Source organism: Muntiacus reevesi, chromosome 1 (assembly GCF_963930625.1).
Source record: "Muntiacus reevesi chromosome 1, mMunRee1.1, whole genome shotgun sequence".
In the NCBI taxonomy this organism is placed as follows: domain Eukaryota; kingdom Metazoa; phylum Chordata; class Mammalia; order Artiodactyla; family Cervidae; genus Muntiacus; species Muntiacus reevesi.
The window spans coordinates 133,925,135-133,938,507 of NC_089249.1; the positions used below are offsets into that span (position 1 = coordinate 133,925,135).

The following is a 13,373-nucleotide window of genomic DNA, read 5'->3' on the forward strand; positions in this document are numbered from 1 at the left end:
ATTATATGGCATGTTATTAACCTTTGGGTCACTAGAGGGCGGTGACGTTTCAGAGCAACACAATTCAGACTGTTTCTGTTCTGACACCAAGAAGTATGGATCTGGAGTCATTCTGTGCTAGCATTCTATAGTGACAGCTCAGATCCTCCAAATTACTTGTTTTCAAGGTGAATAGCTACAAAACATACAACGTAGGAATCAATACACAGAAAGGAGGAAAGTGTTATACAAAAACTCTGAAATGCAGTACATTTAAGGCATTGGTGGAGGTGAGTTAAGAGAGGCTAACATTAACTGTTTGATACTATATGCCCTTATACTTTTAACTCTTATGTAGTCTAACTGGTGTGTACTGCAGTGAGGGTAACAAAATTTTCAAAGAGGTCAAATATTTGTAAATAATAAGTTTTGATGTCATTGTAGATTGGCTTTGTTTTGTTTAGTTTTTTTGCTGTATAAATCATGAAAGGTCTTAAATTTTAAAATAAATATACAGTTACACTAGAGTTTTATTGCTATAACATTAAATTTTGATATGTACTTTCAATCCAATGCTTTGGATAAAACCTGTATCTGGGAATACCATCGAATATTATTTTACTTTTCAAATGACACTTTAGAAAAACATTTTCACAAATATGAGTTTGAGACTAATTAAAACTAATAAAAGCTTGGGGGAAGATTTAAAAAATGAACCACTTCTCTATTCCTTCTTAGTTGTTCTCATTAGACACATGGCATTACAAATAAATTTGAAAAAAGTAAAAGAAAAAAACAGTAAACCACAAAATGAAATTAGTGATGTGATTAATGCATGTTGTTAAAATAGAGTTTACATTTCATTTTCGCTTTTTCTCCTTTAAAAACTATATAGCCCTATAATGATTTTTTTTTCCAGACTCTGATACAGAGTCAAAACAACAGCATAGAAAGAATGCAAGGGGACATACTCTATTCTCATATCTTACCACTCATTTATATCCAATAAGGAGATCAACTAAGCTGGAAAAGACAACAACTGAACTGACCCAGTCTTGCTCTGAAAGTCTGAGTATTGGTCTTCATAGGGCTGAGTAAATGCGCTTCCCGACTGGCTCAGCGGTAAAGGATCCGCCTGCGATACAGAAAACGCAGGAGATGCCGAGGGTTCCATCCCTGGGACAGGAAGCTCCCCTGGAGGAGAGCACGACAAACCGCTGCAGTGTTCTTGCCTGGAGAATCCCAAGGATAGATGAGCCTCACAGGTTACAGCCCAGAGAGTCGCACAGAGTCGGAAACGACTGAGCTGAATGATTAGATCTAATTTCTTAAATATGAGGGAAAATGAAGTTCGTAAATAATTTTTAAAATCTTTCCATTTCCCCGACAAGATGAAAAGGCAGAAAAACTAGACTCTCCCTAGATTTGAGAACTGCTGGTCTTATCACCTGTTGAGAGTGGTTATGGTATCTATGTAAAGAACACTGTGCTTCAGATAAGAAGTTGGAGACTGGGGAATTGCTGCAAGACTTGGGCACATCCTTTAACTTCAGGAGCCTCAGTTACCTCACCTTAAAAGGGGAGTAATACATGCACCTTATTACCTTGTAAAGTCCAAAAAATTCTGGATTCAGGAACAGCTTGCGCCAAGGGCTTTAAAAAAAGGATTTGGATATACAGAAAAAAAAGGGGGGGGGGGAGTAATAATACTTGGAGGATGTCTGAGAAAAAATAGGGAAATGGTTGTGAAACACATTAAATATTGGCTTAATAAAAGATGTTACTGATTGATTATGCCCATTTTCACTAAATGTGAAGACCTTCATAACATCTAAATGCAGTTTCTAGTCCTAATTGCATAAGAATGGTCCAGGGTGGAGAAAGATGGTTGCAGGCTTTGTAAGAGTTTGCCTTGTTTCTCTGGCCCACCTCCCCTCACTCCCACAGGCTAGCAGCCTTTGATTTCATTAATTCAGATGTGCTGAGACAGTGAAATAGTGAGTGGCAGCCACCTGCCTCTAGGCCCTTTTGCCCTAGCTAAATTTTAAAAATATTTTTAATTAATTTATATATATATATATATATATATATATATATATATATATATTTAAAGTTAAGGAAGGAGAAGAATTTAGGTTGGTGATGGAAGGGGTTGGTAGTTGGAATTTCTTTATTTTTGAATCCGACAGTCTGATTTTATTTTGTCTTCCTGTACCTATTCCCTTAAATCTTATGGCACTATTGGTTTTACAGTTTCAGTGCTCCCCTGGGGACAGAGCAACCTGGCCTCCTTAAGATCATGTGAGAGTCCCAAAGTAGAAAGGGAAAAATGTTCACGCTCATCTACGCATCAGCAGTGTGGTTTGCCTAGATTACTCAGCAGGGTCAGGTAGGTAAGATACAACTTGTCAGGGTCACAAAAGAGCGCCGGAAGGAAGATTCGGTCCTTGCGCGAGCCTCCGTGGATGGAGAAGGAGGAAGGCGGGCACCTTGGCAACTTGCCTGAGGTGGGGTAGCCGAGGGAGACCTTTTCGCCCCAGTCTCTCACCGACTCTCCTCTGGCAGAGAACCGGAGGCGGCGCGGGGCAGCCTGGCTAGGCGGCCGGTCGCGGCAGGAGCTGGAACATTTCGAGAGGAGTCCTTCGGTAGTAGAAGGATGTTCGGTGCCCAGGCGGCCAAAGCAGTGATCAAGCTGCAGCGAGAGAGAGAGACAGAGAGAGAGAGGGAGAGAGGGAGGCTCTCGGCTGCTTCTGCATCCTCCTCCCACTGCACTTTGGCCCACGCCCACGGGCGCCCCGCCCCCCTCGGGCTTATAGCAGGCGCCGGGCACCTCCGGACGCCTGGGAGCCGACGGCGCGGCTGCCTGCTTGGCCTCGGAGCCCTGGCGCCGCCGCCTTAGTGGCGAAGTGAGGCGGCGGCTGCGCCCCGCATCATGGAGCGCAGCCTAGCCGCGACCCCAGCCCCAGCCCCGGTCGCCACCGACAGCCGCCGCCTCCCGCGCCGGGTCGGCCGGCTCCCGTCGCTGTTCTCAAGGTGCCGTCCCTGCCTCACCTCCAAGGCAATATGAAGGCGACCCGGGACCACGCGAGCGCCCCTTTCTGTACGCGCTTCAACCACTCCGACCCGGGCATCTGGGCGGCCGAGCGCGCGGTTGAGGCGCCGAGCAACCTCACGCTGCCCCCGGAGCCCAGCGAGGACTGCGGCTCGGTGTCCGTAGCCTTTTCGATGACCATGATGATCACCGGGTTCGTGGGTAACGCGCTGGCCATAACGCTCGTGTCGAAGAGCTACAGGCGCCGGGAAAGCAAGCGCAAGAAGTCGTTCCTGCTGTGCATCGGCTGGCTGGCGCTCACCGACATGGTCGGGCAGCTGCTGACCAGCCCGGTGGTCATCGTCCTCTACCTGTCCCACCAGCACTGGGAGCAGCTCGACCCATCGGGGAGGTTGTGCACCTTCTTCGGCCTGACCATGACCGTCTTTGGGCTCTCCTCGCTCTTCATTGCCAGCGCCATGGCCGTCGAGCGGGCGCTGGCCACCCGGGCGCCGCACTGGTACTCGAGCCACATGAAGACCAGCGCCACCCGCGCCGTGCTGCTGGGCGTGTGGCTGGCCGCGCTCGCCTTCGCCCTCCTGCCGGTGCTGGGCGTAGGCCAGTATACCGTCCAGTGGCCTGGAACTTGGTGCTTCATTAGCACCCGGCCTGAGGGCAACGGGACTAGCTCCCGGCAAAACTGGGGCAACGTTTTCTTCGCTTCTGCCTTTGCCATCCTGGGGCTCTCGGCGCTGGTGGTCACCTTCGCCTGCAACCTGGCCACCATTAAGGCCCTGGTGTCCCGCTGCAGGGCCAAGGCCACGGCGTCGCAGTCCAGCGCCCAGTGGGGCCGAATCACGACAGAGACGGCCATCCAGCTCATGGGGATCATGTGCGTGCTGTCGGTCTGCTGGTCGCCGTTGCTGGTAGGTAGTTCCAGGGCCTGGGGAGTTCGGGGTGGGCGCGTGCGCGCCGGCGGGCAGGGGAGACTTTGGGAAGTGCCAACACCTGCCGGGGCGTGTCTGCAAGAGGCGAACTCAGGAGAGGGCTCCACCTGCGCTTCTTGGTCTCGGCTTCAGAACATAGCTCCTCATTTACTTGCTGAGCACCTTCCAAGTGCTAGGCATCGCATCAGGCTATGGCTGTGCACGCCTGGAGATCCCAGGGGTGCTCACATTCCAATCGGAGAGAGTAAGAGTGTTAGTTCACTGCTGGTGCAGAAACTGGTTTCTCCCGGGAGCACTAGGAGCAGAATAGAATGGCGATGACAACTCCAGCCCGGTACTCTGGGTTTTCTCCTTATTTCAAATTCCCCTCGCACGCTGAGTCGATTTTCACTCTGCAGAGGTCCTTTCCGGCGCCCCCCGCACCCGCCACCCCGCGGACAGGCACAGCCACTGAGCCAGTGCGCGCCCTCCCGCAGCAGCCGCGCCTCGCCTTGCTAGCAGGCAGACGCGAGGCGGGAGGGTCGAGAGGCGGGCGTCTCGCCCTCGGCCAGCCTCCGTCCTTTGAAACTGCGCTGCGCACTCTAGGAAGTGCTAGAACCCACAGTCATCCGGTGGGCCCCGAGGCCTGCTAACTCCCTCGGACCAGCCTTGGCTTGTCCTTGTGGTCACTGCGCGGGGCTGATGGTAAGGCCCTTCCTGGGACAGGAAGTAGAGGTTTCTGCACTTAGCAGCTCCTCACGGGGCCCACAGCCCGGGAGCAAGTGACGTTTCCACATGCTCCTTGTCTAACACCTGTTCTTACATCTTACTTTCCAGGTTTTCCTCTGCGGTCCTTTTAGCTCGACATTTGGTGTAAGTGCTCTTTACTAATTCCTGATGAATGATTGCCTTTCTACGAAGGCCCCCAGCAACCTAGCTCAGTAAATATTCCTGCAAGAGCGACCTGCTCACTGTGACAGGGTTACAACAGACGACACATCGGACCTAGAAACTTATTAGACAGTTGTGAAACACTCCTGAAATCCACAGTTTTCAGAAACCACCCACATATCGGGTTTTTTACATTTTTTTCTAGTTTTAGTTTTTATCTGTATCTTGCGGCTTGCAGAATCTTAGTTCCCCCACCCAGGGATCCAACCGGTCTCCCCTGCATTGGGAGCTTGGAATCTTCATGGCAGGACCATGGAAGTCCGGAGCTTTTCTTTTTTTAATTGTGATAGAATACACATAACATGAAATTTCCCATTAGTTTTAGGTGTGCAATTAAGTTATATGAAGTACATTAACATTGTCGTACATCATGTACAATTTTAAAATCCTTGTACTTTTTAACAGAACTGTAGTTCCTTTTCTCCTCTCACCCCACCCCACCCCCACCACTCCTGCATTTGACAACACCCATATTCCAGAATACTTTTGTTTAATTGTGTAGTATATTTAGAGCAGGAGTCTTGGCTTGGAATGGATCATAGGTTGTGACAAGGAGAGTTATGTTGGGACCGCATAGTCCACAAATCGCTGTAAGGTCTCAGTTCTGCATTCCAGAAGCTAGAAGTCAGGCTGATGTCGTCACCGTGGCTTATCAAAGCCAGCACCAATTTTAGACATATTTACTTCTACTGTGTGTAGGTAGTTAAATAGAAGAAAAAAAGAATTCTAAATAATAAGCACTTTACTACAATTGATAGTTAATGTAGCTTTAAAGGCAAACAGAATATTTGAATTTTTCACAATAGTCATTTGAGTCCCACGTATTTGAGTTTGTTCTATCACACTCTATATGTGTGCTCTATATATCCAAGGAAAAAGGTAAATCATATGAATAAAATGCTTACTCATACAGTTAAGCAGACTTATAGTTATTGCTTTTTTAAGTAGAAGAGAAAATAAGCAGTGTGTTTTTTATTTCAAAACTGTGCTTCTAATATGATGGGCACAGTGGCCTTATGAAGACTTTAGATCAGTTCTGAAAACTGAAACCTGGGATGATCAAACTCACTCTTAAGAAACCCTGTATTTGGAATTCATCTTACTTAATTTCAGTTAATATTTGCATGTAAACTTTATTGGTTTGCAGCATTTTATCAAAGTTTATTGGGTCAGTTCTCATAAAAACATTAAACAAATTCAACATGTGATCATATCAAAGAGAAGAAATTTGTGGTTTTCAAAATAGGTATTTTTTGAACTAAAGTAATTATTCTATCTTCTGTTTTATGCACCACTGAAGTTAAATCTCCAAATATCTTCAGAAAGATCTGCAGTACAAAGTTGGAATTATTTCAAAGGAAAGAAAATGGCAAAACTGCTCTCTTAATAGGTTAGGGAATTATAAGAAAGAAAACACTAGAATTTAGTTAACTGAATTTTTAGTGTATAAATTCTGAACTGAGAGGGATTTTTTTAATATGTTTTCCCTAATTATAAAATATAGATTCCCTGTTAGCTTTAAAAAAAAAATTGGGCACAGGGTACTAATCTAATTACCCAAAATCCTTACTTAAAAGGACTCTGAGTGTATCTTATCTTGGAGGACTAATGTGAAGACAATAATGTTCAGTTGTCACTGCTGAAAAACTTAGCAAAGAATAGATACCATAATAAGAAAACATCCCAACTGAATTAGCTGCAAATTCCTGCTGTGTAAATAGGAGCCGTTTCTGGGTTTATCTGGTTTAAATAGAGGCTTATCTATGGTGCAAACAAAAGCTTTTAAACTTTTTTTCCCCAGAAGCTATACAATAGAAAATCTGAAATTAAGTGAGAATACAGTGGGAAGTGATGTCACCATTGATAGATGACTTACACTTCTTAGTCAATATAAGGCATCAAATTCTGTTGAAATCAGTCAATTGGCTCAGCAATGCAATATGTTTGACTTATTATTGTTAGATTTTTTATGAAGTACCATCACCAAATAGTCCAGTTGTTTGACATGTTGGCCAAGTTTCCAGAAGCAGGAATAACCCGAGGCTGTTGTTCAGCGGGAGCCATCAGGACAGTTTGCCCTTTTGTACACCAGGCACGCCTCAAACAGGTACAACTCCAATACCAACACTGTAAGTGGCTAATACTGTAGCCATCTTAAAAATAGTAGACGAAAAGCTATCTACACTGTGAAAAGAGAGAATGAGGAAACAGAGTTTCTCATCCACGACTCAGGAACTGTATAAAAGCAACCTTAGGAACTCTGCCTTTAATCTTGAACCAGCAAATTCTGTGCTCAATAGCCACAGATGTGGGCAGAGATGTTTTGACTCAAGGAGATATTTTGCAACATAGATGTAGTGTTTTTTAAGTTTTAGGAATCACTGACATTTTTTGACATAGAAAATTTGCCTTAAATGTACTACATGTGAACAATAGATGCAAATAAAAATAAAATAGATAGATGCAAATAAAATAGGTTATTTTATAGAAGTAATGGTGTTTTATAGTGTTATAAAAAGTATTATTAAGTTGCTAATATTTTCTCTGCCTATAAATTTGTGCTATATTCAAGATGTTAATTCAGGGAAAATGATTAAGCATATGAATTGACATTATAGGAAAAATCTTCTATAATTTGTTTTTATAAGAATTTAGATTATTCAGAATTCTTAGGTTTTTTGTTTTTTGGTTTTTTTTTTAGTTTACTACAATTCATTTTAAGCATTGTGGAGGGATATTAAGTAGACATTAAAAACTGGTCAAAGCATTATAATCTGTTCAGAGAAGTAGGATTCCCACATTTGTAAGTGAAACAATTAGAGAATAATACAAGATTAGATGTAATTAACAATGCCTTTGGCTCTGGGAAGAAATCCCTCTGAATTTGCCAGAGTAGGCTTCCAGAAAGAGTTGGGCTGGCATAGCTTGACCTCACACCTGAGAGTGTGTATGTCCAGGAACCCAGCTCACGAGAGTACGGAGGGTGGATGCTGAAAGCACAGGAAGAATGGTTTGAAAAAGTTCTGTGGATGGATTGAGGATAAACGCAGGATGAGGACTGTGTTCTTTGGCCTGTAGGCTATAAAACCTCTATTTTGGGTTTTTGAATAGGGGAATTAATTTTTAAAAGATTGGCAGAGTGTGTGGATATATTTGGGCTGGAAAATGGGAAAGTGAGATCAGACACCTTGCTTCTTCAGGTCTGTTAGGACCTAAGGGTAGAGATTGTGGAAAGAGATAAATCAGAGAAAGAAAGGTAATGCTGATAGAAATGGTCAGTTTAAGCAGTGATTGATGTGTTTGAATTGTGGTTTTGGAGAAGACTCTTGAGAGCCCTTGGACTGCAAGGAGATTAAACCAGTCAATCTTAAAGGAAATCAACCCTGAATATTCATTGGAAATACTGATGCTGAAGCTCTAATACTTTGGCCATTTGATCCAAAGAGCTGACTCAGTGGAAAAAATCCTGATGCTGGGAAAGACTGAAGGCAAAAGAAGAAGGGGGCAGCAGAGGAAGAGATGGTTAGGTAGCATCACCGACTCAACTGGACATGAATCTGAGCAAACTTCAGGAGATAGTGAAGGACAGGGGAGCCTGGTGTGCCACAGCTCATGGGGTCTCAAAGAGTTGGACACAACTTAACAATTGAATAGCAACAGTAAAGAGTGATTAACTCAACAAACATTTCTTCCACATCAACTATGTCCTACTCTTTGTGGTAAGTATTTTCACATGCATTACCTCATTTAGCTGCATGCTGTGAAACTGCCACTCTGTTCTACTTCATTCAGATGAAAAACTGAAGTGTAAAGAATATTAGAACCAGATTTCTAATTCAAGATATGTGACTCTGAGTTTATTTTTCATCTTTTTCCTGTTGTAGTGATTTGTTTGACTTAAAGTAGAGCTAATAGATATCTAAGCTCTTTTTCCATGTGTTTTTCTGTTTCTCTTATTTGGGAGAATCATGGTTTAATGACCCAGAATGAGACATTTGAGAGGGAGACTGCTTGGTCAATTGTACTTTTGTAAGAATAGGGTTTTCCAGTGGTCATGTATGGATGTGAGAGCTGGACTATAAAGAAAGGCGGCAGTGCCAAAGAATTGATGCTTTTGAACTGTGGTGTTGGAGAAGACTCTTGAGAGTCCCTTGGACTGCAAGGAGATCCAACCAGTTCATCCTAAAGGAGATCAGTCCTGAATATTCATTGGAAGGACTGAGGCTGAAGCTGAAACTCCAATACTTTGGCCACCTGATGAGAACTGACTCATTGGAAAAGACCCTGATGCTGGGAAAGATTGAAGGCAGGAGAAGGGGATGACAGAGGATGAGATGTGTGGCATCACCGACTCAATGGACATGAGTTTGAGCTACCTTCAGGAGTTGGTGAAGGACGGAGAAGCCTAGCGTGCTGTAGCCCATGGGGTCACAAAGAATTGGACACAATTGAGTGACTGAACTGAACTGAAGAGTGGGGGCTTCTGAGTGACTTGGGCTTTTGGACACCATACGTAAGGAGATAGCAGATTATCTAAGTGGTATATCCAGAAGCAAATATAACTTGAAGCTTAATGAGATAAATCAGGGCTTAAAATGTAGGTTTTTGTATCTTATTAGAGAGAGCCAAGAATTAAACAAATTCTTAAGCCATCTTATTTGAAGACATTCAGATGGTCTAGAGTTGTAGCATACATGTGACTCATTGGCCTTTCTCCTTTGAAAAAGCTGTAAAGGTCAATAACTCAATTATGAAAGTTTCCATAGGATCATTTTTCTGGGAATTACGCTCAGAATATGCACTAAAGGCATTTGTAACAGAGGATGATCGATGATTTGTCTGGGGGAGCTGAGAGGTGGTAGTGAGAGGCACTGGGTGTCATGTTCAATTTTCAGTCCTTGCCTTGCAGAGCTAGAAAGCAGGGAGAGAAGTTCTCCTTCAAACTCCTCACATACGGTAGCACTTTTATAGTCCACTAGTGTTCTACATGCATCTCTTTCACACTTGGCAACTCTTGGAATCTACAACTGTAGCATGTCATATTCTGAATCCCTCTTTTCCATCAATTCCTTATCATAGAAATAAGTGGTTTGTATTTCAATTCCTGCCTTGCTTATTTACAATTATTAGATGGCCTCGTAAGTCCTTCTTCTCCCTAGTAAAATTCTAATTTTCAGAGATTAATGATGGTAACCCAAGAAGGGACCTTATATTTCTTGGAGTTCCTCTTATATCTTGTCTCCTGAGTGTACGTCAGCATTTTATGGTAAACATAGCAATTCATTCTTACAGAGAAATGACAACTGGACAGCGTGTGACTTTTTTCAATGAGAGGGATGCACACACACGCATGTGTGCACGCATATACACACACATGGAAATAACACTATGGAGCAGTGACTCTGCTCCCTTTATTCGGAACACTTTTGTCTCCATTTTCCAACTTTACACCTCACCCCCCAGCCATTCAGGACAGCTGCCGAGCAGTCACTGTCTTGGATTGGCTAAGGTCCCAAGTTAGCAGTGACTTTGTTAGAGGAACCTCCCTTGAGCCTCATTAGGCTTGGTTGGGTGCTCCAGCTCTTTGGTCCCACTTCGCTTACCTTGCAGATCCGGTGTCTTGATCTGAGTCACACTTTACTGAACATTCTGGTTAATTGACCTCCTGAGGGCAGATGTAGTAACTACCTGGTAAATTGCTCTTTTCCTGGGAACTATCATGATGACCAGCCACACACGGTATGTCCAGTACAAGCCTATTGAGTGAATATCTGAGCACATAAATCAGAAGACAGGTTCTTGTCCCAGTGACATAACACAATCCATTGTGTGACCTTAAACAGCTTGCTTGATATCTTTGTGAACACTTTTCTTTTTTTCCTGTAAAATAGGAATAAAAACACCAACTCAACTTATTTCTCAGGATTGTAATAAAAAGCAAAATAAATGTATGTGAAAATAATTGAGACTATTTCTTCCATATTAAGAATACTACTGTGATGTTTTATAATGACAGTGTTGACTTCTTGTCTTCAGATAGACTTTCCTCCCAGGAAACTGGAGAAAAGAGAGACGTGATGTTTCACAGCTTGATTAGTTATAATTAACTGGTAGGGAAATGTGGTGGAGAATGTAACTTTTCAGAAAAAATAATTAAGAAAAAGGTCAAATAAATATTGTAAGATAAATATTTGTAAATATTTGCTAGGTATTGTAATTCATCCCTCCTCCCTGCCCCCGTCACCATCACCATTCTCTCAGTTCTTGGATGCTTTCCCCCTCACAACTGCCAGTTAACTCTCTAAACCTAAAACATGCTGGATCCCACCTCCCCTTCCCTTGAACTTGGAGGAGTACCCACCACCTCGTGCTCTGAAGACCTCTGTCTAGAATATGTTCCTTGTCTTTCCAGTCAGGGACTCCATGTGCTCAGACCTGTCCTCATGTAAATGAGTCAAATTAATTGTGCATTTAGTTGCTGTCCTAGGTCAAATCATTCTGCAGACCTCTTAAGCCTAGGGCCTGTGCCTTGGTTGTCCTCATCTCTTCACAGGTGATCCAGAGTGTTGGGGCTGCACAGAGTCTCCACCACTGACTCACAGTCCAGAACTGTGTTTGCATGAGCCTTAAATCAGACCAAAGCATGAGAAACACACAGTTGTAAACTGCCTCACAGTTAGTCTAGGTCCTGACAAGGAATTAATATTATTTGTAGTCTGCAAATAACACAAAGTGTAATTTTCCCATCCAGTAGCCCTCCTAGAATTCTCTTGGGCATCATTTATAAGGAGAACATTTCAGTGTCTGGTCTGGTCACCTATTCAAAATCAGTATTTTATTTTACTGGTGTTGATTTTTATGATAGGTGTTTGAGGACTATAAATCTAAAAATGAAAGATGGTGGCAGAGATAGAAGAGGAGGCTTGATTTTTCTCACTTTAATTCTGTTGGGAAGAAATTAGGTACTAATTTAGGAAAGAGTCATATCATATAGTGAAGTGAAAGTCACTGTCGTGTCCAGCTCTTTGCAACCCCATGGACTATACAGTCCATAGAATTCTCTCGGCCAGAATACTGGAGTGGGTAGCCTTTCACTTCTCCAGGGGATCTTCTCAACCCAGGGATCAAAGCCAGGTCTCATACATTGCAGGCAGATTCTTTACTAGCTGAGCCACAAGGGAACCCCAAGAGTCATATCAAATAAATACAGGATAAATTTTACACCAAACAAGATTTTGGTAATACAAAGACAAAAATTTGTATTTGGTAATACAACTACAAAAATTTGTTTGGTATTACCAAACAAATCTTGGTAATACAAAGACAGAAGACCAGGTTGGAGCTGGAAGTATATTTATTTTAAGCAATTTTTTGAGTTTTTTAAAAAACATATATATGTGTGTGTGTGTTTGTGTATAATATACATATATATACATATATGGAATGGAACAGGAATGGAACCTGGCCCCCCTGGATAGGGAGCACAGGGTCTTAGCCACAGGGTCACCAGGGAAGTTTCCTATTTTAAGCAATTATTGATCTAATAAAAATCAGATGTAATTTTAAGAACACACTTTTCACTAATCCTTTATTTCCTCTAAGTAGATTTGATCTTTTTGTTTCTCTTTCTGAGTATTCCGTGTGTCATTTTCTGTGCTTGAGAACATGCTGCTGTTGCTGTGACTCATGAGCATTTGGAGAAAGAAGTATGCTGTTAGTGCTGAAAATACTGAAAGAGAGATCCTAAAAGATACGGTGTGTTTTGAAGAATTCACCAGTCCAATAAAGTGGAGCTTTCATTGTGGTCTTGATATACGAAATTTCCCTGATAATGTTCTACCACTTTGGGTCAAGTAGAGCACACACATCCGCATTTCCCTAATTAATCCAGGGCCTTGGCAGTCAAAGGCACAAACAGCAGTCAGCGATTAAGTGACCTCTGCCTCTGTTTCATAAGAAGAACAAGAGAAAGCTATTGAAGAGCAGGTGGAGGCTAGAGACAGCAAAAGGCACTGGAAGGCAAGAGCCCGCGGTTCTTGTCTTGGCTTTTCTACCAAAGGATAAAAGTCATCCTATCTTTCTGGTTTTCCCTTTCCTCGTGAGTAAAATAAAAACACTTATCACTCTAACCTTCTTTCCGGTTCTGACTTCCTGTGGCTCAAAATAGGTAAAATCATCCCTTTTGGACATACCATATTAGGTATGTGGAGGGAAATACCCAAAAACGTCTTTAAGAAGAATCATAGAAATGTATGCAAATGAACAGAATAGATCATGCATCCTGTTATATAATTATTCTATAAATATGCATTGAGTGCTTGCTTCATGTCTGCCTCTCTGGTGATGCAGTGATGACTAGGGTAAGGACGAAGGTATTGAGCAGGTACCAGGCTCTAAGGGGCAGTCTTCATGTCACGTTCCGTGTGAAGGACAGTCCTCGTGGAGCCGGGTGCCACCTGTGCTGTACTTGGTAGCCCTGAGCGGAA

The 13,373-nt window shown here is 43.1% G+C and overlaps 1 protein-coding gene across 12 annotated transcripts in view; it reads left to right on the forward strand.

The window, feature by feature from the left end:
* The first annotated feature begins 2,819 nt into the window (after positions 1 to 2,819).
* PTGER3 (prostaglandin E receptor 3) overlaps positions 2,820 to 13,373 on the forward strand; it is a 239,154-nt gene continuing 228,600 nt past the window's right edge. For 3 of the 12 annotated variants that reach the window (XM_065910976.1, XM_065911041.1, XM_065910968.1), the window contains exon 1: positions 2,829 to 3,936. In XM_065910976.1, coding sequence (XP_065767048.1) covers positions 3,043 to 3,936 — 894 coding nt within the window. In that variant the 5' untranslated portion in view covers positions 2,829 to 3,042. Of the gene's footprint in view, positions 3,937 to 4,773; positions 6,768 to 13,373 lie in introns of those variants that run through there. The other 9 variants (XM_065910957.1, XM_065911026.1, XM_065910985.1 and 6 more) reach the window with 6 other exon arrangements.